This window comes from Aethalodelphis obliquidens, unplaced genomic scaffold (genome assembly GCF_003676395.1).
Source record: "Aethalodelphis obliquidens isolate GAN/ISIS:26980383/991018 unplaced genomic scaffold, ASM367639v1 scaffold1, whole genome shotgun sequence".
NCBI lineage: Eukaryota > Metazoa > Chordata > Mammalia > Artiodactyla > Delphinidae > Aethalodelphis > Aethalodelphis obliquidens.
Genome location: NW_020837945.1, coordinates 55334535 through 55360216, shown reverse-complemented (window position 1 = coordinate 55360216; position 25682 = coordinate 55334535). Strand labels below are relative to the sequence as shown.

Genomic DNA, 25682 nt, shown 5'->3' with positions numbered 1-25682 from the left:
ATACTAAAAAGCACTCCTATGCCTGCTGAAGGGTTGGCAATGTCCACTCCTACTTCAGAAGAAAGTCATAATCCCACTTCATTCTCATACCTTCTATTCTCTAACATAGCTAAAAATCTTCATTCCAGCCCTGAATCTCTGGTAAATAGGAATGCTGGCTTTAAAAATACCAACACCAAGGCAAACCATCTTTTGCTGTCATCTAATTTGAACCAAGTTAATATATGATTTATTATGTACCATAGTTTATTTACATAGATGAAATGAAAGGAATTAACTATGTCTTATCTTTGTGTCCATTCCCCAATGCCTTGTACCCACAAATGCTTGGCTTAAATTACATTATTTGTTTAATGATGTATTATCTATGTGGGAAATTTAATCTACACTTTCTTAACTTGGTTTCCAGTATACAATACTTCCCTGTTTTTCTCCTAGCCTAACTAGATACTTTACTTCAGTCTCCGTAACACTCTATTTAATGAACCTCTTCTCTATCAACACACATTCCCTAGATAAAGTAATCCACTGTCGTCTTTTTAAATAGCATCTACACACTAACAGTTTTCCAAATTTATATTTAGAGCTCAGAACTATCACCTGAATTCCAGACTCATGTATCCAACCATATACTCAACAATATCTCTTGAATTTGAATAGGTATATAAAACATAACACTGAAGTTCCACCTTTGCCAAACAGTTTAGGTAGTTTCAGAGCAATATTCTCAACAAGAACTAAAAAAGCTGGATAAAATACAAAAAAAACCTTTTTTTGTTTGGAAAGCTACCAAGGCACTGAAAATCTCTGGGGCCAACATGCAATAGAGGAGGAAGGCCCAGAGACAGCAGACTGACTTTTGGAGCCACTTATCTCCTTAAGGCAATTGCTGTATTCAGTTATGGCTGAGAGGCTGAAATGCTAGACAGAGCTTTCCACAAAGCTGCAGAGCTAGAGGGAAAATTGGAGTGTATGACCTATCAAGGAAGAGGGGCTCTGGTAAACACCTTATTCTTTTGGTTGGGACCCTGAAGAAATTTACCCTTAGAGTCAAAGTGTCTGTTTTGGTTCCAGTTGGAAGCAGACCCTAACACAAGGATTTGTATGCAAGTAGTTTATTTGAGAGGTGCAGAGAGCAATGGTAGTGGAGTGGAGAAGGGCATCAGGGAAGAGAAAGCAAGCTTTAAATTAACAGGTGTGTTATTAAGCTAGTTACCCACAGTGGATGACTAGGGTTAATACAACAGAAAAACATTGAAAAATTCAAGCCTCAGTATTATCCAACTTAAGGGGAGAGAGAACTGGGATATTTATATAATGATTCCCAAGGTTTATTGACTGAGTGCTTTTTGAGGTAAGGGGGGAGTATTAATTCCTTGGGATCTCTAAACTGCCATGAGAATTACAGCCTTCTGCAGTTCCAGAAAAAAAAAAAAAAGGCAGGCCTGAAGTATAGAGATGTAGATATGAAAACTGGAAACTGTCCAGAGTATACTGAAATGATAGAGTTCAAGGGGCCAAGGGGTATGGGCAGGGCACTGACAGTATCTGCTACAAAGGGTAAACCACAAATAGACTCTTCTTCACAGAACAGAAGTAAAGCTTGGAGTCATCTCAGTCCCTAGTTGAATTAAGTGATCTGCAAGAAAAGCACAAATAAGCAAGATTCTGTCCTGTTTTCCTAGTTCTTCTCAAAAGAAGGTTGCTCTAAACCAACCCAGGCAGCCACTGCAAGTAGCAGAATTCTGTATTATCCTTTAGATGACTATGGAATTTAAAAATAATTTTATTGAGTTATAATTAACATATTTCAAGGTGTACAACATAGTGATTTGACATTTTTCTTATGACATCATCATGAAATGATCGTTGCAATAAGACCAGTTAACATCCATCATTATATGAACTTTTTATAATATTATTGACTATGTTCCCTAGGTATATATTATATCCCCTTGACTTATTTATCTTATAGCTGTAGGTCTGCACCTCTTAATCCCCTTCAGACAAAATAGATAACTATGGAATTTGTACTGATGTTTTTACGTTCATTCATGATTTTGGTTCTTTTTGCCTTCTTTTTTTTTGAACATTCTTACCAGGCATTTATCAATTTTATTGGTCTTTTCAAAAAATCAAGTTTTGGTTTAACTGACCTTTTCTAGTTTGTTTTATTCTATTTCATTAGTTTTAGCTATCTTTATTCTTTTTTTCGCCTGTTTTTTAATTTGCTGTTCTTTCCTTAGCCTCTTGAATTTTATGTTTAGATGACTGATATTCAACCTTGCTTCTTTTTCTATTATATGCATTTCAAGCTATAAATAATCCTTGCAACACAACTTTTATCTAATAACACAAATTCTGATATATGTTTTTCATTCAGTTCCAAAATTTATCTAATGTCCAGTGTGCTTTCTTCTTTGATCTCTGGTTTAACTAGATTAGACGTATATATCTTAACTTAGGAACAATGGTTTTCTAGTTTATCTATCTGTAACTAATTTCTAAATTAATTGTACAGTTGTTAAAGAACATGCTCTGCATGTTCTGATGTTTTTAAATTTGATGAGATTTGCTTTGTGAACTAGTATACGGTCAATTTTTGTAAATGTTATATGCATTTAAAAAGAATATACATTTTGTCACTGTTACACATATATAAGTCAATTACATCAAGTTTGCTACAGCTCTACTAATTTTGTGTTCATGTTCTATTACTTATTAAGAGAGCTATGTTAAAATCTTCCACTGGGATTGCTGATTGGTCCACTTCCCCTTTAGTATTACCAACTTTTGTTATTACACATAACATTTCTGAATGTATTTGGGTCTACTACTGGAATTTCTCTTGTATTTTCTACACTTGTCTGTAGAGCCAAGAGCAAGTTACACAATCTTTTAATTATTAGAGCATCATAGTAAGTTTTTTTTTTAATTTATTTATTTAATTTATTTATTTTTGGCTGCGTTGGGTCTTCGTTGCTGCACAAGGGCTTTCTCTAGTTGTGGTGAGCAGGGGCTACTCTTCGTTGCGGTTCATGGGCTTCTCATTGCGGTGGCTTCTCTTGTTGAGGAGCATGGGCTCTAGGCATGCAGGCTTCAGTAGTTGCAGCACGCGGGCTCAGTAGTCATGGCTCATGGGCTCTAGAGCACAGGCTCAGTAGTTGTGGTGCACGGGCTTAGTTGCTCCGCAGCACGTGGGATCTTCCCAGACCAGGGCTCAAACCTGTGTCCCCTGCATTGGCAGGTGGATTCTTAACCACTGCTCCACCAGGGAAGTCCCCATAGTAAGTTTTAATATCAAAGTGGGCAAATTCCCAGCCCTTCTCTCCCACACTTCTCTTTCGTAATTTTCCTGGCTATTCTTCCCTTAATTTCCCTTTAGAACTAGCTTTTAGTAACAAAAACAAAAACAAACAAACAAAAAGAAACAACAAAAAAAAAACCCTTTTGTTATTTTTATTGGAATTATATGATATTTGTAAATTTTAATTTCAGGAAAATTGACTTCTCTATCACATTGTGTCTTCCTACATGTATTGCTTCCCATTCTGGTCTTCGTATCTTACCTTTAATAGAGTTTTAGAAATTTTTATTTATTGTTTTAATATAAAGTATTGATTTCTAAACTTAGTGTAAAAAAATCAGTGTGTGGGGGTACTTACTAAAATGCACATTCCCAGACCTCCCCCCAGAGATTTTGATTCTTTAGGACTAGTATGGGGGTCAGATAGGCTCACGTAAGTGGCTTAGGAAAAACTGTGAGAAACACTAGTTTATATCTTGTATATTTCTTAAGTGTTTTCCTGGGTATTTTATCTTTTCTGTTACTATTAAAAATATTTTTCTTTCATTTTTACCTTCTAACTGGTATTGTTTATATATATAAAGCCTACTGATTTCTGTTTCTTATTGTGGTTTCTGGGTGATTTCCAAAAGATAAAAGGGAAATAGTGGCATTATTCCATCAATTTCAAACCAGAATTCATACTTGTGGTAAATTACCTCACTTAAGATTATAACTGTATATAAAGTCTTTGGATATTTTTAGAGTTTTTTATATTTTTAATCATAATAGTATTAATTTGTTCCATGGAAATAATTAATGATATATTCTTTCACAGAAAAGGTAAATGTGGCCTTTTCAGGACACCTATGGTGTTCTGTCTCCGCCCCCCCAATTAATTGTCACAAAGAAGAGAAGATCATTTTCTTTAACTTTGGGAAATTCCATTAATTTACAAACTGATACCCATCTTGTGTTGAAAGTTTCACAACTTATTATCTAGAAAAACTATTTCTAAGATGCAAATTAACAATATATTCTCTAAAATATTTATCTCATTAAAAAATCCAGGTCTTATTATTTTTCTTTATATTTTACATTTTTGAAAAATCTGTCAGTATTTTACAAATTAGGAAAACTGAAAGCAGTTTCCTCTCCCAGAGTGGCATGTTGTGAGTTATTAGAATAAACACTAGACCTTATAGTCAACAGCTTATAAGCTACTAACCCACATTCCTATCATTATCCTTGAAAGGCTAGCATCAGCTTTATTTAATTAATAAAAGTCTAGAGTCAAAGCTGAAACCAAAGTCCTTCACAAGATATAAGATGGAGATGTCAAGACCTTAGTGGCACTGTTATGGTAAAGAAAGAAAGGAAAGAAAGGAAAAAAAGAAGGAAGGAAGGAAGGAAAAGGAAGGAAAAAGAAGGAAGGAAAGGAGGGAGGGAGGCAAAAAAGAAAGAATGAATGAAAGAAAGAAAAGAAAAGGAAAGAAAAGAAAAGAGTCATTGTAAAGTAATAGGAAATGCATATATAATAAGAAATACATATATTGATCTGTCCCCAGTTCCTGCCAATATTTGGTCTTTGACTCTGGTTCCAGACACAGAGCTCCTAAAACCCTTGGAATTTCCTGGATGATAGGAGTGTCTTTTGTTCTAATGAGGTGACTCTCAGTGGGCTTCTGGATGGAGGCTTGGTCACCAGAAAGACCAAGCCATGATCAGAAGCTTGGAAATTTCAGCACCATACCCCAAAGAGGGAAGAGAGGCTGGAAACTGAATTAATAATTAATCATGCCTACATGATGAAATCTCCATAAAAATTCTAAAAGTATGGGCTTTGGAAAACTTCCAGTTTGCATATGCACATGCCAGGAGAGTGGTGTACCCCAACTCCAAAAGAAGAGAAGCTCCTGCACTTGAGACCCTTCCTTGCCCTATGTATATCATCCTGTGATTGTTCAGCTGTATCCTTTATCAATCATATCATTTATCATGTAATAAACTGGTCAATGTGTTTCCCTGAGTTCTGTGAGCTGTTCTGGCAAATTACTACACTCATGAGGGGTCATGGGAACCCCAATGTATAGCCAGTCAGTCAGAAGTACTGGGGCAACCTAGTACTGTTGATTGGCATCTGAAGTGGGAGCAGTCTTGGACTGGGCCCTTAACTTGTGGAATCAGTTGCTAACTCCAGGTAGACAGTGTCAGAATTGAATTGATTTGTAGGACACCCAGGTAACGTTGGAGAATTGACTGTTGTGGGACTAAACCCACACATCTAGTGTCAGAAGTGCTGTGAGTATGGCAGTAGTGTGAGAGTAAAGGAACAGAGTGTATCATATACACAGACCTACACTTCTGCTCCAAATATCAAATTATGATCTTACCTGCATAGTTTGGAAGGAAAAATCTTCTTGTAAGAACTTCTTGATGTGAGGAACCACACCTTTTGGTAGAGTATTAATTGCATTCAATAACTTCTTCACTTCTAATAGCAGGTTAACAGGGACAAGATCAGTAGGTATGTTCTTTTCCTGTTTGTCCTAGAAGACATTATTAAAAATTTACACAATTATACATGTTCTAATTTACTCTAATATTAAAACCAGCTAAAGTATTTTTTTAAAAAAAGTTCCTTTACATGCTATATGTAGATCACTCTGACAGACTACAATAAGAATAAGACATTCTCTCTGTTCTCAAGGAACTTACAACATAGCTGAAAGTTTAAGACTAAAACTCAAGAAGCTTTAATCTAAGGAAGGCCATCATACATGAATTTAAAAGTTATAAACAAAGCATAGATTCTAAGATGGGAATAATTATGTCTTTTTTTTATGGTGGTGGTATGGGAAACATGAATGATTTTAGGCTTAAATGTGAGTGAAGCCTTAAAAAATGGTTGCCCTCGAGAAAAACACAACATGTACTGAATTGGTCCATTTAAGGCATAAAAAATGCTAAGTTTAAAATATTAAATAGATTATTCTACAAAATAATATGAAAACTATATCCAACAGTGCTTTTTACGTTACGTGACTAATGTTTCAGCTACTAAACACAGCAATTTGAAAATGAATAGTTATAATACTTTAAATTATAAATAAATTAGTATAATATAATGATTCTACATATAATCTCAATTCAATCAGAGCCAAATAAATAGTAATAATCTTGGGACTTCAGGAACTGATCCTACAGACTTAATAAAGCTGTAGTTAATGGTTAACTGATAGCTATATAGACAAGTCTTGCTGGATTTTCTATTAACATTAATTGTGAGGAACGAATGGGCAATAGAAATGAATAAAGATCCTGGAACAGATGGATGATGGCCTTCCTTCAAACCTTAACAAGATACCACAGTCCTTACACCCTGCTGAAACTTTGGGAATATGAATATGTAGCCACTGACCTCTGTATATGAGAACAGACAGGTTATTACCGCAGAGGCCATGTAGAGTCACTGAAAACGCAAAATAGTCACTGGTGTGTGGTAACTGTGACTGCCTGGTTTCTAACAGACCTGGAACTACCCAGGAAAGTAACTAGGAACCAATAATGTCCACAGCAGGACTACTACTCTTCCTCTTCCTCCTCCTCTCCACTTCTGGTTTTGAGTCTTAAATTGAGATTCCTTCATTCCCAACAACACCCAACAAACACATCTTACATTTTACGGTACTTCATTATATTTACATCCAAAAATGTAGGAAATGTTAACAGTTTGCTAAATCTCAGTAAAGAGTATATAAGTGTTCATTGTAGTAGTTTTGCAACTTTTCTGTAGGTTTGAAATTTTTCAAAAAGTTAAAAAAAAAAAAAGCTTCTAAAAAATAACCAAACAAACCTTTATAAAGAATGACCATTGTCACACTGTTGGTGGGAATGTAAATTGATACAGCCACTATGGAGAACAGTATGGAGTTTCCTTAGAAAACTAAAAATAGAACTACCATACAACCCAGCAATCCCACTACTGGGTATATACCCTGAGAAAACCATAATACAAAAAGAGTCATGTACCAAAATGTTCATTGTAGCTCTACTTACAATAGCCAGGACATGGAAACAACCTAAGTGTCCATCAACAGATGAATGGATAAAGAAGATGTGGCACATACATACAATGGAATATTACTCAGCCATAAAAATAAATGAAACTGAGTTATTTGTAGTGAGGTGGATGGACCTAGAGACTGTCATACAGAGTGAAGTAAGTCAGAAAGAAAAAAACAAATACCGTATGCTAACACATATACATGGAATCTAAAAGAAAAAAAAAAAAGGTTCTGAAGGCCTTAGGGGCAGGACAGGTATAAAATGCAGACGTAGAGAATGGACTTGAGGACACAGGGAGGGGGAAGGGTAAGCTGTGACAAAGTGAGAGAGTGACATGGACACATATACACTACCAAATGTAAAATAGATAGCTAGTGGGAAGCAGCTGCATAGCACAGGGAGATCAGCTTGGTGCTTTCTGACCACCTAGAGGGGTGGGATAGGGAGGATGGGAGGGAGACACAAGAGGGAAGAGATATGGGGATATATGTATATGTATAGCTAGTTCACTTTGTTATAAAGCAGAAACTAACACACCATAGTAAAGTAATTATGCTCCAATAAAGACGTTTAAAAAAAAAAGAATGACCATTGTCAATAGTGCATATATTTCAAACTAAAGGCCAATTCTGTAATCAAAAGTCATTGCAGAATCATCTAAAACTAATTACCAAATTGATACACAAGTAAGATTATGGCATGAATAAAATTTTTTCAACAGGAACTACTATAAGCTTCATGTTTGTTAAATAATCTTATTATAAATACAATTTTAATTTTTAAGTTAGTTGTCAAAATATTTGATGCTCAATCCATTTTTGCAAAATAGATTTAGCATCTAAGCCAAATTAACGTTAAAGTTTCCACCCCCTTTCCCTCTGTATTCCGAAATCTGTATCTAGAAATGGCTTTTCTGGATCCAATCCCCCGGTCCAAGTATACATATTGAACATATTGTATTTCATCTGCAAAATTTTTTACAGTGATAACCTCATGCAGGTGAATACTATGGTTATTTTACGTTTATATATTTTTTCTCCTCCTAAGTTACTGGATAACCTTTATTAACAAATGGACATCAATCATTATATAAAACTATGTGGAAAGTAAAAATTACACTAACAAGAACCTAACAAATACCTCCCATCCATCCTTCACTAAACATAAATACATGTGATATTCACAAACATGTGTCTGTATTTTTTTCGGTACGCGGGCCTCTCACTGCTGCGGCCTCTCCCGTCCGGACGCGCAGGCTCAGCGGCCATGGCTCATGGGCCCAGCCGCTCCACGGCATGTGAGATCCTCCCAGACCGGGTCACGAACCCGTGTCCCCTGCAACGGCAGGTGGACTCTCAACCACTGCGCCACCAGGGAAGCCCTCTGTATTTTTTAATCTACCATAAAGTATATTGTCACTGGCAATAAAAGCTTTATATTAGTGTATAATTCAGTTATTCATTTAGAACTGGAGGTTCTGACAGTAAAGATGACAAAAACAAGAAGAGAATTAACTTCAGAAAGAACTCAATGAAATGTCTTTATAAATAAAATTCTCTGTGTATGTTTTATTTCTATGTGTATAGTGTTCACTTTGTTTGAATTTTGCTTTCAAAAGACAAATAAGAGATTTCTTACAATTGATTGTGGGATGTTTCTGGGCAAGTCAATTCAATTATCTACTAATTTTAACCGACAGTTAGGATTGGTGTTTAGAATGATAACTTTGAGACACAAATATCAATTATCAAAGAAAGATTTAGTGATGACCACTAAGGTAGGAAAATTTTTAGCAGATAATTAAATTGATTAGATTTAGCATTCTATTCTCATAAAGCATTAGTTAACTGACTACATTGTCTCTTACCAGTTGATCCGTTGATTTTTCTACCTTATTCTTGGTTTCCTCCTTAGCCTGCTCCTCCACAGGAAGATCCCTATTTTAAACGAAAAAGCATTATATTCAGAGCATCTCCTTACAAAGAACACAATTAAACTGTAATAGTAAAGAATCTGACATGTGAATTTTTGCCCGAAAGTTTCAGAAGTGTAAACAATATGTACCAAAGACTGGTAATAGTGGTAGATGCCATATCTCTTTAGGAACTCAAGTTAAAGAAAAGAAATTATGCCATGTCCTTACTGGATAGTGGCAGAGAGAATACAAAGCTGATGTAAAAAATTTTTCATCTTTAACAAACACACAATAGACCAAAATAATGGGAAAAAATAACTTTATAGCACTGTTTCTCAATGTAAAGAAAAAAAAGGTTGCAAAGGTTGATGTTTTGATTTGTGTGTATACGTGTGTGTGTGTGTGTGTGTGTGTGTGTGTGTGTGTGTGTGTTTATGAAAATAATTGAGGTCTGGAAAGGATCTATCTTACAGACATCTTTTTTTTTTCAGTTTCCAGGCATTGCAATTGTCCAGTTTTTCAAAATGGCTTTTTAAATTGAGGCAGAATATCATATTTAGAAATTATTAACTATTTTTATAAAAAGGAATAACAAGTTTTGCTTTTGACATGGGCTTGAAATGTGAACATATGCAGTATTATTTACTATATGGAAAAATTCATTTATAAAATTGCTTTTGCCTATATACAGCACCATGACACAGGATTCATAATAGAAGAACCATAACATAGGGTCATATATGATTTATATAATTTTCTTAATCCTATACACTAGCAGAGATAAAACTGATGTGAGAAACTTATGTCAATTGATTGACTTATTCAGAATTGTACTTTGTAAATATTATCCTATTTTACTTCATATTTATGTACTCATTTGACAGACAATCATTTATCATTTACTATGTGCTGATTTTGTCAGGGGAAACAGAGACATAAACAATGCAGTATTGTCCACACAGTGAAAGTTTCAAACAAAGAATATTTCACAGTATGAGTCTCAGTGCTCTTTAAAATGTCATGGTAAAGAGAAACCTGTTAACTGTTTTCTCCTACACTTCTAAGCCCCACTACAAAAAGGAACACAAGGAACTGTGTTATCAAAGAATGAAAAATACTGCAGCAGTATTCTGAAGCCTCTCCATGTTTAAGAGTACAAAAGGTACTCAAAATGGATACTCTACTTGCTAACTCCATTTCATGATAATTCACTCCTTAACCCAGTAGTTCTCAGTCCCAGATGCATATTAAAATCACCTGTGAAGCTTTGGAAATATCCAGATGTCCAAACTCTACTTCAGAGCTTCTTAATCAAATGTGTAGAACATGAGCTTCTATATTTTCCATAGGTTCCATAACAAATTTTGATATAAAAACTTAATTCATCTGTACTGCCTCCCCAACACTGAAATTGCTCTAGTAAAAGTTGCTAATGAAATCGTATCTGCTACTACAATAGCTTTGTCTTAGCTCTTCAATCTACCTAGCTTTTCTGCATTATTTAACATTATCCATCATATACTCCACCCCTCCTTGAAAACCTCCGTATCCTTCGTTGCTATTGGTTCTTCTCCTAGCCCCTCCAGCTGAATATATATAGTATACAGTAATGTTCCATTTTTAGCCCTCTTTTTTCTTAGTACATTTTCTACTTAAATTAATCTCACTTATGCCCATGAGTAAACACTCCTGGATAGAATTCAGGTCCTTCTTATTGAACTACCTTACCTAGCCCAATATTTGACATAAAGTAGGCACTCAAATAGTTATTGAATGAATAAATATAAAAACAAATAAATGAGCAAACTTCCATGAACTCAAATAGCACCCCATTCTAATGATTCACAAATCTATTTCTGCAGACTTAATCATTCTTTGATGCTACAGCTACACATTTCCTTCCACCTACTCGACAATCTCCATAAGAATATCTTAGCGACACCTCAGTCTGGCTCATGTCCAAAGCTGAACTCATTATCTGTCCTCTCTTACTTTGTCAACACACATTAAACCTGTCTCCTTTTGTGATCCTCATATTAGCTAATGTTACATATTTCCTTCTGGTCATTAGAAACTTTCAAACCAACTCTACTACTCTTTTGCCCCTTTTCTCACATTTAAGTAGTCAAAGAATTCTGTTGATTCTAGTTCTGTAAATCCTTCCTCTCTTACTATTTACTATTCCTATCATACAAGCCTTCATTAACTACTTCCTGAGCTATTACAATTGTCATATCTTGTCATCCTTCCCACTATCAACAGAGGTAGTCTTCCCAAAATACGGTGTAAAATTTCATTTCTCTTCTTCAAATGTCAATGGCTCTGTACAAAATAAAGCTAAACTCCTTACCAGGAGTCAAAATCCTCCCCAAGAATTTATCTTAAATACTTTTTCTTGCTGTTTCCTCAGCCAAATGACCTCCCATCTGCTCTGTTTCTACACCCATCAAAAGCCACCTTTATCCTTTAAAGTTCAGTTCGAATGTCACCTTGTGGAAACCCACTGAACCCCACTCAATAATTATTGTTCCTTTCTATATATAGCCACAGCATTTCTACTATAACACTTAAGCATGCATTTTGCCTAAAGATAAAATAACTTTTTATATATCTTCCTACTATGTTATAATTCTCTCTCAGTACATACATTTTGTCTTAGTCTTTATTCCCTAAGTACAATGGAGGTAAGTAAATACTTGTAAAACAACACATTGCTTATTATATGAGACACTGAAAGGTGGCAAGGAGATCTCCAATACTAACCTGCTCTTTAGTATTATATGGGAGAGGTACAAGCAAGCTGAACTTTCCCTAATTTGAGGGGACAGATTGACATTTAGCCTACGCCCAGTTGAACCACTCAGTAGTCTTCTATGTTACGCTTAGGTTACCTTCTATAAAATGGGAATAATAATAGTATCCACCTCACTGAGTTGTTATGAAGTTTATATAAGTTAATGTTGGTAAGTCTATGTAAGTGCTTGTTAAATGATAAATAAAACATTACTTTGTTGAGAATGGCCCAGGTGTGGCAAGCTATGGTACATCTTTCAATTCTTAGCTATTTACCAGGGTGTGGTCCTTAGAGAAATTTTCTAAAATTAGATTTTACCCAGTTTACATCCCCCACTAATCAAAATTGCTAAATTGTCTTGAAACATAAGGGTATCTCATTCACACTAGCTTCCCAAAGTTATGTGAAAAAGACCAATGTCGTGTCTTCAAAATGCAACAACTGCAGTTGGTTTTTTGTCAACTCATCCCTTACCTCACAAAAAATTCTTCTGGTAGAGAATCCATGCTGCACAATATTCTCTTGCAAGTTTTATTCCAAAGCTTGCAGACTGACTTTTACAACTGCTGTTTAAAGCTGTAAGGAAAGTAATACTTTTAGTGGGAAGGTAGAAGGATTTCATTCTTTCTTCCCACTATCTAAATAGTACATAATCATTAAAGAAAATTTTGAAACTGCTATAAAACAAAAATCACAGTTTCATCATCTAAACATAAATCACTACCTATATTTTAATATACTTAATATTTTCCAAGCATAGATATATCTTACCAATTTGTAATCATATTGAATAGGGAATACTCAACGTTACATTTTTCACCACTGAACACTATATCAAAAGCATCTTTCATGTTATTTTATACTCCTAGTAAACATTCTCAATGGCTACATAACAATTGGTTGACTGGGGTTTCCTTGCCCATTTCCTTACAGTTGGACATTAAGATTGTTTCACTTTTTTTTCATTATAAATTAGTATTGTGATAAACTACACTGCCTATGAAGGCTTTTCTATATTTATGATTAATTCCTTACAGTAAATTATCAGAAATAGAATTCCTAGGTCAAAAGACACAAATATTTTAGGCCTCTAGGTGCATATTGCTAAATGGCTTCCCAAATGGTTTGTAATAATGTATTTCCCAGAGGTATAAGAAGTTTCTCTTTAACACAATCTTGATAGCACTCATTGTTTTATTTTCTTTTAGTCTAAAAATAACATTTAGCTACTTTTCCCAAAAATTGTATGATTATCTATCTATCTCCATTAATAAGAGAGGTGGGATGTAAAGAACTCTTGCATATTTTCTAGTTCAGATATCAATGGATGTTGTGGATATTTCCTGAAGGAAAAAAAAAAATACTGAGGCAAAATAAATGAAAACAAAGAGGAATAGTGTATTATTAGCATATCTATTTATTTATATTGTTCTCTATTTAACTACCCCAAGACCAATTCTTCTAAAATTAGTTCCATTTGATCTCTTTTGCTGAGAGTTCAAGCCTCCAAACTCCATTGCCCTCTGATAGACTGACTTCCCTTTCTGATCCCACTGTACATAAGCCCAGGGAGTGTTAGAGTGAAAGCAGGTAAAACTATTGCTTGGTGCTCTGGGGCAAAGAAAGAAATGATGAGAAAAAAGAAAAGAAAGTGGCAGCAACAGCATAAATAAAACAGACCTAGAGTGCCTTGCTGCCAAGCACAAGACTGGATAAAGTTTCTCATTTGTTGCCTCTAGACTGCTTATTTATTTCAGTAACTGGGTAGCCAGTTTCTCTAACAGCATATTAATATACACCCATAAATTAGATTGATAGAGCTTTTGGAGGCCCATTACTAAAAGGCAATGCAGCAGAGGTAATTCTTAAATCAAGAAAATATATTCCACAAGATCATCTGTAAGTCACCTGTTAAGAATTCAGATTGTATTTACTCAAAGGAACATTGTTTTAAATGAGGCCGAGTCTCCCAAAAAAGTCAGAAAAAGCCAAAAACACATAGAGGGGAAGAAAGAACTGTAGGACCTGAACCATCCTAAGCCTTTAGGGTTGAGTATCCTATCATTAACAAACTTATGGGGAGGGGACAACTCAGTTCCTGGTGTAAGGGCTAAAAGAAGTTCTGAGGGGATCATCTGAAAAACAAGTATTCCTAATCATGATACTAGCTATTTTCTGTATTTGACTCACATCAGCTCTCAGTTACACAGAAAGGCTGGAGAAACAAGGGTAATTCTCCAACAATTCAATGTTAGCTGATACTTCTTAATCAAAACACAAGTGCAAAGATTCACACACACAGACTCACACTAAATTCCCTCATTTAAAATGGAGCTTTCTAACACCTCTTAGTTTCTTGCCCATCCCTAATAAAACACTTCTTGCTGTCAGTATGAATATAATTCACCTATTCAGAATCTAGTTCTGTACATTATTTTGTACTTTTAGTCTTATTTTAAAAACTCAGTATACAAAGTCATATGCCTATTAAAATTTGCATTCTCTATTCAAATACTGTTGAAATATACAACCTAGAGCCCATAATGAAGCAGAGAGAGGTTGGACAAACCTTGTTATTCTTTCACACTAAATCAGATCTGCTTCATTTCTTTAATAAAGCTGTATAGAAAAGGGCATGGCTTTGAGAATTATAGGACTGTGATCAAACTTTTTCTTTTATGGTTTCCTTAACCTCCCTGGTTATTTTAATAAAAAGTAACAGGCATTATTTCATAGCCAGAGCATACAAACGTGTGCCTTTTCCAGACAAAACAATCCTCTCATTTTCAGAATTTAAAAGCTCAGACATGGATAATTCCCCTTCTAATAAGCTCTCCTTCAGTTAGTAGCTGTTTGCACAGATCACAGTGAGGCTGAAGAGAAAGGAGGAAAATCCTCTGGCAACAAGGCAGAGAGGATGGAAGGCCTATGCTAAGCTATTCAGTGTTCAGCTTGAAAAAGAAAAAGATATAAAATTAATCAATAAATCAGAAGCTATTTGGATCCTGAATTAAGAGTTAAGAAAGGCTAATGGCTTTCTTTTTCAGCCTGCTTTAAAATATAACCTGATGTGAATCTCTGTGATGAAAGGTTTTCCAGAGGAGGATCATCAATCCCATCATTTCCCAGAAGCTGAGCTGATATGTGTGGCAAGCCCTACCGGCAACAGTGGCAGCAGTAGCACTTTACAGCCTCTGCTGGGAATGAAGGTGTAAGTGCCTAGCAACAGGAAGGAAGTAGCCAGACTGAAACGTTACCACTGTATTTCTGAAATAATCCGAAGCCCTTACAATTCTAGAAGAGGCTGAAGGAAACCTTTAAAATCAGTGTTAACATGGGAGAAATGGTGAATCCAGTTTCCCCTGGTGTATTCATTTCAATAGACTTTCCCTGTCAGCAGGGAACTTAACATTTACTCTGCCTTCCTGGAATTGAGAAACAGCTCTTCCGCAGGAGCTATTCAGGTTCTGGCTGGTTGATCACAGGGCAAGTTAAAGTTCAGTGTCAATTTACAGCACACCTTTATCCACCAACCAAAATGATTTTATCTGCAGGCTGTTTTACTGGTTGAAAAATAAGGTACTGCCATCCATTTCTTGAAACAGTAAAATACCTTTCTTACTGCTCCCTCTGAGCTTCCAGTTACCACTTTTCCTCTTACCTAATGAAATTATAACAAGCTTTTTTTAAATTGTAAAGGCTTTTCTTTCCCTACTTTTAAAGCTGTGCATATTCACATCAAAGTAGGCACAGCTCTTGTTTATAATTTTTCAATCATTCATTTAAACATTTACCTTGTAGCACTCCTGTCACCTCCCTAAACTGTATATTATATAAGTACATTGCCTTTAAATCCACTCAAATGATCATCTTAAGTCACCTGACCAAGTTAGAGGCTCTAATTGGCCAACAAGGTTACATTTCAATGTGTGGGTGATGTTCCATGGTCCCATGAATTTGCTACCCTTGTCAGCTCTGGCACTTACATATCACACAATGCCAGGTGGGAAAAGTGAAAAGTATCAGTGTAAAAAACAGTAAAAATAAAGTTTGCTCTTCTCAGTGCTACTAGCTTGAAAACAAAATAATATACTTGGTATTTTTCAGGACAGGAGTCCAATTATAGAGAACTTTCCTTATGCCAACTAAATCAGGGTTTCTTGGCACTATTGACATTTGGGCTGGATAAATCTTGGTTACGCAAAGTTATCCTATGCATTTTTAGGATGTTTAGCAACATCCCTAGCTATCCAGTAGATGACAGTAGCAACTATCTCCCATCTCTCAGCCCCACTGTGACAAGCAAAAATGTCTCCAAACGCTGCCAAATGTCCTCTAGGGCACAAAATTCTCCACAGTTGAGAACTACCTACCTAAATGAACGAGTTAAAATGAAAGGTTAATTAAAAGAACATATAATAGATTGTTTTCAGCAATAAAAATAGGACCATCCTGTTATTAGGTATCATGTATTATATAAACACAACAAATCATTTGTCTACAAGAAAGAAAAATGACAAAGTATCTCATTTAGTTTCCATCAATGTCAAAAGTAAGTTGAGAGGATGCATATAGAATTGGTAGTTAAGAGCACAGAGACATTGGAGCCAGTCTGCAAGGGTATGTAAGTCAGCTTCGACACATACTTGCCATGCAACCTTGTGTGGAATTAACATCTCAGTTTCCTCATCTGAAAAATGTGGATAAAGATTATCCATGCTTCACAGGGTTGTTGTGAAGAGTAAATGTTTAAAACATGTAATTGAACAGTACCTGGCACATAGTAAGGACTATGTAAGTGTTCCTATCATCATCTTGATTTAATTTTGTTTAAATTTGTGGCGAAATTAGTTCACTTTTCTTACAATTCTCTACCTTAGAGAAAAGCTATTGTATGAAAAGGAATGGTAATAATGAGACTTTAAGAATTGGGACAAAAAATTTTTTCAAATATATCCCATATGGTACAAATGGCAGCTTAGTTTGCATATGTTCAGCACTTTGCATTTTTCACATCAGCACATATTCATCTGCCACATTCTTTAAACTGCATAATATGCCGTTGTTAAAAATTTATCATTTTACCAGACCACTATTGATAAATACATTGTATCCAGTTTGTGTGTGTTTGTGGGTTTGCTTTTTTTTTGCTATGATAAACAAAGTTGCAATAAACAATCTTGCACATGCAACTTGGTAAAATTTTAAAATCTATTTTAAAAGCTGAATTTACTATTTCAGCACTGAATTAAATGTACTCCAGAAGTTCATGGGTCTGTTAACAAAGAAAACCCTGATAATGCTAGTTATCGCTTCTGCTAGATTTTACCAAAAGAATTCCAAAACACTCCTTAAAGTTGAGATGTGAGATGTTTTAGCTACATATGAGAAGTACAGTAACCAGTTCAAGGCTGAAAAAAATATGAAGAGGACATTTTCTAGGAATAACTCAAGACATTTTGATGGGAGTTCCTTAAAACCAAACTTTTAACCATTACTGATCTGACTATATCTGCTAGCCAAGCAGCAACAGCCATTCTCGGTGGCTTTGAAAGGAGTAAAGCAGGTGTTCTATGGCTCTAGCACTCTCAAAGTCTATTTCTCACATGTTAGATAGATGCAGGTAAACAAGAAGGGCTAGGGCCATCAGGTTAAACTCAAAGAATAACAGGTTGAGGTTGTACCATTAGTTTATCAGCTGTGTGAAGAATAGGCGAAATATACTGATTATTTCATTTTCTAATTTTCCATTAATTTCTTCCATTTTGTATTTGTTTAGGTTCTTGGCAAGGCCTCAAAATGAACATACCTAGGCAAGGGAGGCCAAAACACTATTTTCCCGCAAGGAAAAAATACATAGTTTGCTTAAGCAAACTCCAGGACTGAGAGACAATGGTTGGAAAATCTTTGCAAAAGTTATCAGAAACCAAACATATTTTCTGCCCCAAAATATCAGGGTACTCACTGTCCATCTCAGCTCTTGCCATTTAGCAAAGATCATTGTTAGCATTATCTGGCAGTTTATACCACGAAGCAAGAAACTTGCAATGCATACCCAATGCCCCATATTTATAAATCTGCCAATATAGGGAACATCCTTGCCAAAATTAGCATCTTGTCTGAAGCAGGTATTTGATTCTCTTCAGATCTATTCAGTCACTATTCCTGGACTTACACAAGCAAACCTACAGAATATATACATTAATTTGTTAAAAATATATGGAATGTATTGTACCTACAAAAATATGCACAGGTTAGAATTTACCTGAAAAAAAATTCCAAATATTAAACTACCCATCAGTTTCAGGTTATTTACAGATAGCACTGCCAAAACCATGCTGTTCAAAAATGTAGCTTGGACTGTTAGAAGGACCGTATGTTACCCCTAAGCAAATTCTCCAAAAGTGGAATATTTTCAGCAATTTAAAAATATTATGTTGTCATAACAGTTGTTAGACAATAATGGGAAAGAAAGGAAACAAGACAGAATGTAAAGACATGACACGTGGAGATGATAATCAAGAATGGAATGGAGAATACAATATATACTTGACTCTCCCACCACCAACGACCCTACCCAAATCCAACATGATTCTCTGTTAAGGTTAAAGATTTTGGAGAAGTCCCCAATTATTTTGATCACATACTTCTAAAGCAGTAAATTCTGAAGATATATGAATACACTGAAAATATATGACTAGCAATTCATTTATGCTATTCATGCTATTGTAGGTACTACTATAATATAAAATTTAAAAAATGAGATTAAAATAAGCAAAAAGGGTCTTCCCTGGTGGCACAGTGGTTTAGAGTCCACCTGCCGATGTAGGGGACACGCATTCGTGCCCGGGTCTGGGAAGATCCCACATGCCGCGGAGCAGCTGGGCCTGTGAACCATGGCCGCTGAGCCTGCGAGTCCGGAGCCTATGCTCCACAACGGGAGAGGCCACAGCAGTGAAGGGCCAGTGTACTGCAAAAAAAAAAAAAAAAGCAAAAAGTAAAGTTCTAATATTTGTTCCCACACCCTAACAGTCAGTTTCACATATCTCAGGTGTGCATATTCTACTTTGGACAGCCCTGTGTCAGAAAATGACTTCACATTTTAATTCAGGAAACAGATATATACCCATTTCATGAACTTGATAATATCTATTTCCTAAAAGACTAGAAATTTTTAAATGAGATATGCAAAGGGCCCTGCTCTGCACAAAGGAGGCTTTCAACAAATACTAGTTATAATTAAAAATGATTACCATACCTTAACTTAAAACAAAAGTATGTCATTTTCATCTTTACTTATCTGTAAAATTAGATTCAGAAACAATGGATAGTACCTTTTTTTTTTTAAAAGGAAAACTTCTGATTTGGGGCTATGAAATTAGATGTGAAAATGCGGGATAAAACATTTACCCAAATTATCCAAACCTTGTATTCTTAATCTAGAGTTGAAGTCTGTGAAATGTACATTAAAAAATCATGAACTGTCTGAAAAGTAAGAAAGTTAATTTCATGGTTTGGCAAATTAGCTTAATCATAATACTTGATAGTTGGGAGAGAAAACAGGAAGAAGAATAATTACAAAGGGAGAATAATTTTGGTTTATTTAGGTTTTCTGGCTTTGTGATGAAGGTTAACATTTCTGAAAATTCAGAGTTGACATTAACTGTGCAGACTGTTTCCTGGCTCTGTATAAAGGGTAAAATCAATTTAATATTAGTACATATTTGAATTGTTTTAACCATAGTGGGGACACAGTATCCAAATGACCCCATGCCTAGACCTCTGCCAATTTTCTACCACTGATTTCTTTGCCTTGAATCTTTGGAACCTGGGCCAATGGAATTTCCGTTCTGCTGTTTATGCCTATTGAATAAGCTCTTAGTTTTAGATTTGGCCTCATGCTCTCACTAGCATGGAATTCCCAAAGTCAGGAAAATTTTTTTTCTTTTTCTAAATCCCTTGCTACATCCCCAGTGCCTAGTACCTGGCGTACTTTAAGCATGCAATATTAATTTAAAGAATGAAGCCACCCATCCTTCTGCATAGTTCAAGGCCTCTGAAGGCAGAAGAGTGAACCTGTATGTAGATTAAGACTTCCCTCTTTGTTGACCTAGAGTCTTTTTTTTAGAAGTCAAAGCAGCCCAGATACTGCAGCTAAGATGGATCCCTATAGACAACCATGGGGTCAAGATAGGTCGCCTGTCCTCCGGCAACTACTTCTCAGTATTTTTTATTGGTTCTTCACATCTCTCCAACCTCTAAATACTTAAGTACTTTGGGGTTCAGTCTTTTCTATCCTACTCACCCTATATCATTTAGTCTCCAGGCTTTAAATTTTTATCTCTGGCCTTGACCTCTCCCTTAACTACAAATAATATATTCAACAGCCCAATCAATAGCTCCCAGATGTCTAGTAAACACCTTGTCATAACTGAAATTGAGCTCAAGATATCTCCCCTACCCCACAAAACAGCTAAAGCAGAGCTACCCAGCCAAGTCATGCCTTGATCAGACTAACTGCACTCAACCCACAGATCAAGAAATAAATGTTCATGGTTTTAACCACTGAGTTTTGAGGTGATTTGTTATGCAGCAAATACTGATCAATACTCCACCCTAACTAAAATTGCAATTCTCCATCCTGACTCTGATATTTCCTATCCCCCTTCCCTGTTTTTTCCTATACTGCACTTATTACTAACGTTAATATATTTTACTTATATCTCTCTTTTTTTTTTTTGCTATATCTCCCATTAAAATAAAAGCTCTACTTGGATAGACATTTTTTGTCTATTTGATTCACTGCTGTACCCCCAGAACCTAGAAAGGTACATGCCACTCAAGCTAGCATTAAATATATGGTGGGTAAATGAATTAACAGTCAGCTCTGTGTTCACACCTCTGATACAATTCCCTTAGTACAATATTCAGTATTCTACAAACTCTGCACATTCATCAAAAATACAGTTCATAACACATACAGTTCATGATACATACAGTTCATGAATCATACAGTATGATTTATCTAATATGACTTAAAACCTGGTAATGAGACATTAAAAAATTCCATTTTACTATTCAGCATTGAAGATATGCTCTTTTAAAGTTTTTCCAGAAGAAATAAAGGAGCTTCCCAGCCCTTGAGTTGTAAGCTCCTAAGCAAATTTTGCTTAACTCCCTTAAATGTGTTTCCTGAACTATAAATTAGGAAAAATACCTACATCAAATACAAAGAACAGACAGGAATAAAAATGTACAAAGAAGAGAGATTTCATGCCACTCCTTGATGAAGGAATTGGATACTTAATATTTTGCCTTAAAAAAATGTGTTCCTACAGCATTCTATTTCTCTTGAAAAGCACTTATTCTGGTTTGCTACTTTCCCAACAGACTCTAAGACCTTTGAAAAATAACTAGCATTCAGTGAATATTTGATAAATGAATGAATATTAGCATTTAAAAAATATTTACCAGAATGATTAAAATAATTAAACTTTTTTTAACTACAATGTGGATGCTCACTTTAGCTACTGTCTTTTTAAATTTTTCTGGCATGAACAATCTTTAATAAAAAATATAGTATGGAAATATACTAAGTCTTCAACTTTTAAAAAATTATAAAAGGAACAAATAAAAGAAAAATATATTTATATGGATGAAATTTTTCAAGATAAAAGTAAAATTAGTGATTCTGAAGAAAAAAAAATTTAATAAAACCAAAGTTGCTTCTTGAAAAGCTGAATAAAATAGACAAACCCCTGGAAAGCCCCACTAAGAAAACAGATAACATTATAATGAAAATGGAAATTCAAATCTACAAAGAAGAGATTAAGAGAATTATTGTATACTGATGTAACTTTACATCAATAAATTTTCAAATTTAGAGAAATAGTTGGTATGTTAAAAATTTTTATTTCCAAAGCTAACACAAGAAGATAGAAAAAACTATCAGATCAATAACCATATTACAAATTCAAATATTTTCTAAAGATCTACCACGAAATAAGCTATCAAGCTTGATTTTATAGGCCAGTTGTATGTAATCTACAAGGATCAAATGATTCTATTTGATTCTCATTATTCTACAGCATAGAAAAAAAGATGGAAAATTTCCAATTCATTTTTCAAAAGTAACATACAATCCAAATTCCAAAAGAGTGAGAAAAGAAAATTTATTTTAAATTCTCCCAAACATAAATATAAAATCCTGAATAAAATATCTGCAGCATAGCAAATATAAGGTTTGCTACTACTTCTTGTGTGACCTTGGGTAAATTACTTCACCTCGCTCTCATTTTTTTCCGTCTGTAAAATGAAGATCATAATAGTACCTAAAGCATGACATTATAAAGATTAAACAGTTAAGTTCTTAGAACGGTGCTTGGCACATGGCAAATGCTCAATATGTGTTAGCTATTATTATCCTAAAAATAAAATCAATATAATCCACTGCATTATCATTTTAAAGGGAAAAATAAGATATATAAACATTTAATAATTTTTTTAGCAGACATTTCAGCAAATCTTTAAATAAAACTGGTATAAAGGGCAATCGCCAAAACATTTTAAAGAATATTTATCTCACGCCAATAGCACAAATTATACTAAGTGTTAAAATACTGGTCATTCCCATTCAATTAAGTAATAAGACTACGATGTTCAATATCATTATGATTATTCCATACTTTAAAGATTACACTAATGAAATAAAGTATAAGAACAAATATTGGAAGGGATGAAATTATTATTTGCAGATGATATATAGCTAGAAAATCTAAGAGAGGAAGCAAAACTGAATCAATGAGGAATTTTAGTCAGTAGGCTGGATAAAAGATATACCAAAAATCAGTTTCTCTTTTAACAGTAGCAATAACAAATAAAAAATTTATAGGAGAAAAAGAGAACCCACTCACAGTAACAAAAATTATATAATACCCAGGAATAAATTTAATGAAAATGGTACAAGACTATATGATAAGCTCTATTAAATTTCATTGAACATAAAATACAACCTGAATACTTAATATTGACTACCTCAGCAGTTTCTATATCTTCTCTATCACCCAACCTAGAAACTTGGAATCCCTTCTAGTTTCATCCCTCTCCTCACTCTTCACATTTGAAATCAGTCACTAAGTCCTGCCTATTCCACCTCATATATATTTCTCAAATTTGTCATCTTTTTGCTCTCCACTTCAATTATCTCGGCTATCCTTTGGAAAGATTCCAGTATATTAAATATTCTCCCTACTTCTGGTCTTATCCTCCTCAGAATCATAGCCTGTCTAGCTACCAGGGTAATCAATCTAAAACACAAACCTAACTAGATTAGGCCCCAGTTTAAAACCAGAGATCACCACTGAATTCAGGATGGAGTCCAAGCTCAAGGTTAATAAAGCCTTCAGTCATTTGGACCCAGCTTCGTCTCCTTCTCCTCCTTTCCCATCTTTTTGTGTCTTAAAACATGGCTCTGTTTCTCATATTAGGATACACAAGTATCTCCGACAAAAGATACTTCTCACAGCTACCACAAGTGGTATATTCTACTAAATTTACATCAATTTTTGGTGAAGATTTTTTGAGAAAGACCTTATTTTACATTAAAATAAATACGGAAGAGATGCAAAATTTGTGACTGCTCAAGTTAAAACGCAAGATTTCGAAGAAAGATGGCACTTACAGCAAACAGCTTTGACCCTTTCCCTCAGGTCAAAATGGGGATAATCATGATACATTTGTCATTATTAGTGAAAAATCTGACACTGCCAAACTACTATCACTGTATTTGCCAAGGAACTAAGATGTAACTAATACTTGCTGAGAACATAACTATGCCAGGTAACTGTTCTAAATTCTTCGTTGGTTAACTCATTTTATAATAACTTGACATGATTTCATCTCTACTACTCTCACACTTGCTCTCTACTCCAGCCATAGTGGTGTCCTTGCTGTTCCTTACACACATTCTCAGGCTCCCATTTCAAGGCCTTTGCCCTTGCTATTCTATCTAGAAATCTTTCCCCTTAGAGAGCATAGGTCTCTTTTTCAACTCCTTGTAGTACTGATATTTCCTCCAATGTTGTTTTCTCTATCCTGACCTCCCATTTCCCTTCCTTTTAACCATAACTCTAGAAGAATAATTCTCTATCTTTTTTCTCCATCTCGCTTTCTTTACTGTGCTTGTTATTTGTTTTTCTTTCCCCTATCAGAAGGTAATGGTAGGATTTTTGTTCTATGACAATAGGATTTTTACGTTATTCACTGAATCTAGTGCCTAGACCACTGCCTAGCACATTCTAGGCTCTAATTATTTACTGAAGGAACAACTTTATGAAACAGATACTACTGTTAGTCAAATTTTACTTTATGAAGAGACTGAAGCAGTGAGAATTTGCCTGTGATCCCATAGTAAAAGGCAGAGCTAGGATTTGTAAGCAGACAGCCTGGCTTCACTCTTTACCACAACTGCATGGTGCCTCTAATTTGTGCGGTGAATTCCATATGCACGATCTACTTAGTACATTTCCTTGATTAGACAGTTCCTTCCCAGCCGGTTCCCTGACTGGCAGGTTTAGAGCACTTTATACAGTCAATTGTTTACAGAATGAATAAATGCATAAATACATTAATTACCCAATGATTTACGCCTCAATTATTATTTTAAGCTTTCAGACTTAATTTTTAACTTAATATAAAAATAATTCCTGCCTTTAAAAATACAGTGACGTAGAATACTTTCTTTGAATTGACAAAACATGATTTCTGACAAATGGTTTAATTAAAAGGACGTGTACCATATTCTTAAAATTTTATCCAAACTGGCTTTTAAAGCTTCATTCAACATTAGCATACATTAAGCAAAAAGCTCCAGAACCAGCCTGACCCATTTCATTATATATACATGCATAATATTTTCTCTAATGAAAAACCGCGAACAGTGCCATTTCCTTAGACACCAAGATTTATAAAACAATCAACTATGCCAGATAAAAACAGCACCTTCACTTACAAAAACTGACGCTAATCAGAATACCCTCCGGAGCAACACTTGGCTCAGGAGTCACCTGGACCAGTTTTCTCAAACAAATTTGACAACCACTATCATAAGGGCATGACTAACTTGCCACCGAATCCGAATGGCCATAGGTTTACTCTAAGAAACAAACATTCCTGAGTAGAAGGGGTGGACAAATGAGCGGTTTTAAAAAGAGGCCCCTCCCAGGCCGCCTCAAAATCTAGAGCCCAAGATTCTCCTCCTCAGAGCACCTCACCGTGTCTAGACTAGGGGGAAGCGACCATTTCTCAGGTAGAGGATGATGAACAAAGGAAAAACTGGCCATCCAGCGTGAAGGCCGAGGAACCAAACGCAAACACACCGCACTGATTAACAGGGACCCCCCGGGCGTCCCACCGGCCCACCGCCCCTTCACAGGTGGAGCCGCAATTGCACTTCTCGCGAGATGTTTCGTCTTCACGGGATCTCGAACTGAAACCTCGCGGCTTTTCGGATCAGGGGGTCTAAAAGGACAACTCCCAGCCCGCCTCCCGGACTCACAAAGGGCCTCGATCCCCACCTCACCCTCCCTCCACCACCACGCCCCTCCCCTCCCCTCCCTTCC

The 25682-nt window shown here is 35.3% G+C and overlaps 1 protein-coding gene across 5 annotated transcripts in view; it reads right to left on the bottom strand.

The window, feature by feature from the left end:
- The window catches only part of DZIP3 (DAZ interacting zinc finger protein 3), a 121167-nt gene extending 95568 nt beyond the window's left edge, over positions 1–25599 (bottom strand). Inside the window, exons 1-4 of one of the 5 annotated variants that reach the window (XR_003432384.1) lie at positions 25335–25444; positions 12538–12639; positions 9222–9291; positions 5680–5835 (exon numbers count right to left, since the gene is read on the bottom strand). Coding sequence is in view for 4 of the 5 variants with exons in the window: in XM_027104169.1 (XP_026959970.1) it covers positions 5680–5835; positions 9222–9291; positions 12538–12569 (258 nt within the window). In the remaining variant the exon portion in view is untranslated. The other 4 variants (XM_027104169.1, XM_027104202.1, XM_027104178.1 and 1 more) reach the window with 4 other exon arrangements.
- Between the last annotated feature and the right edge of the window lie 83 nt (positions 25600–25682).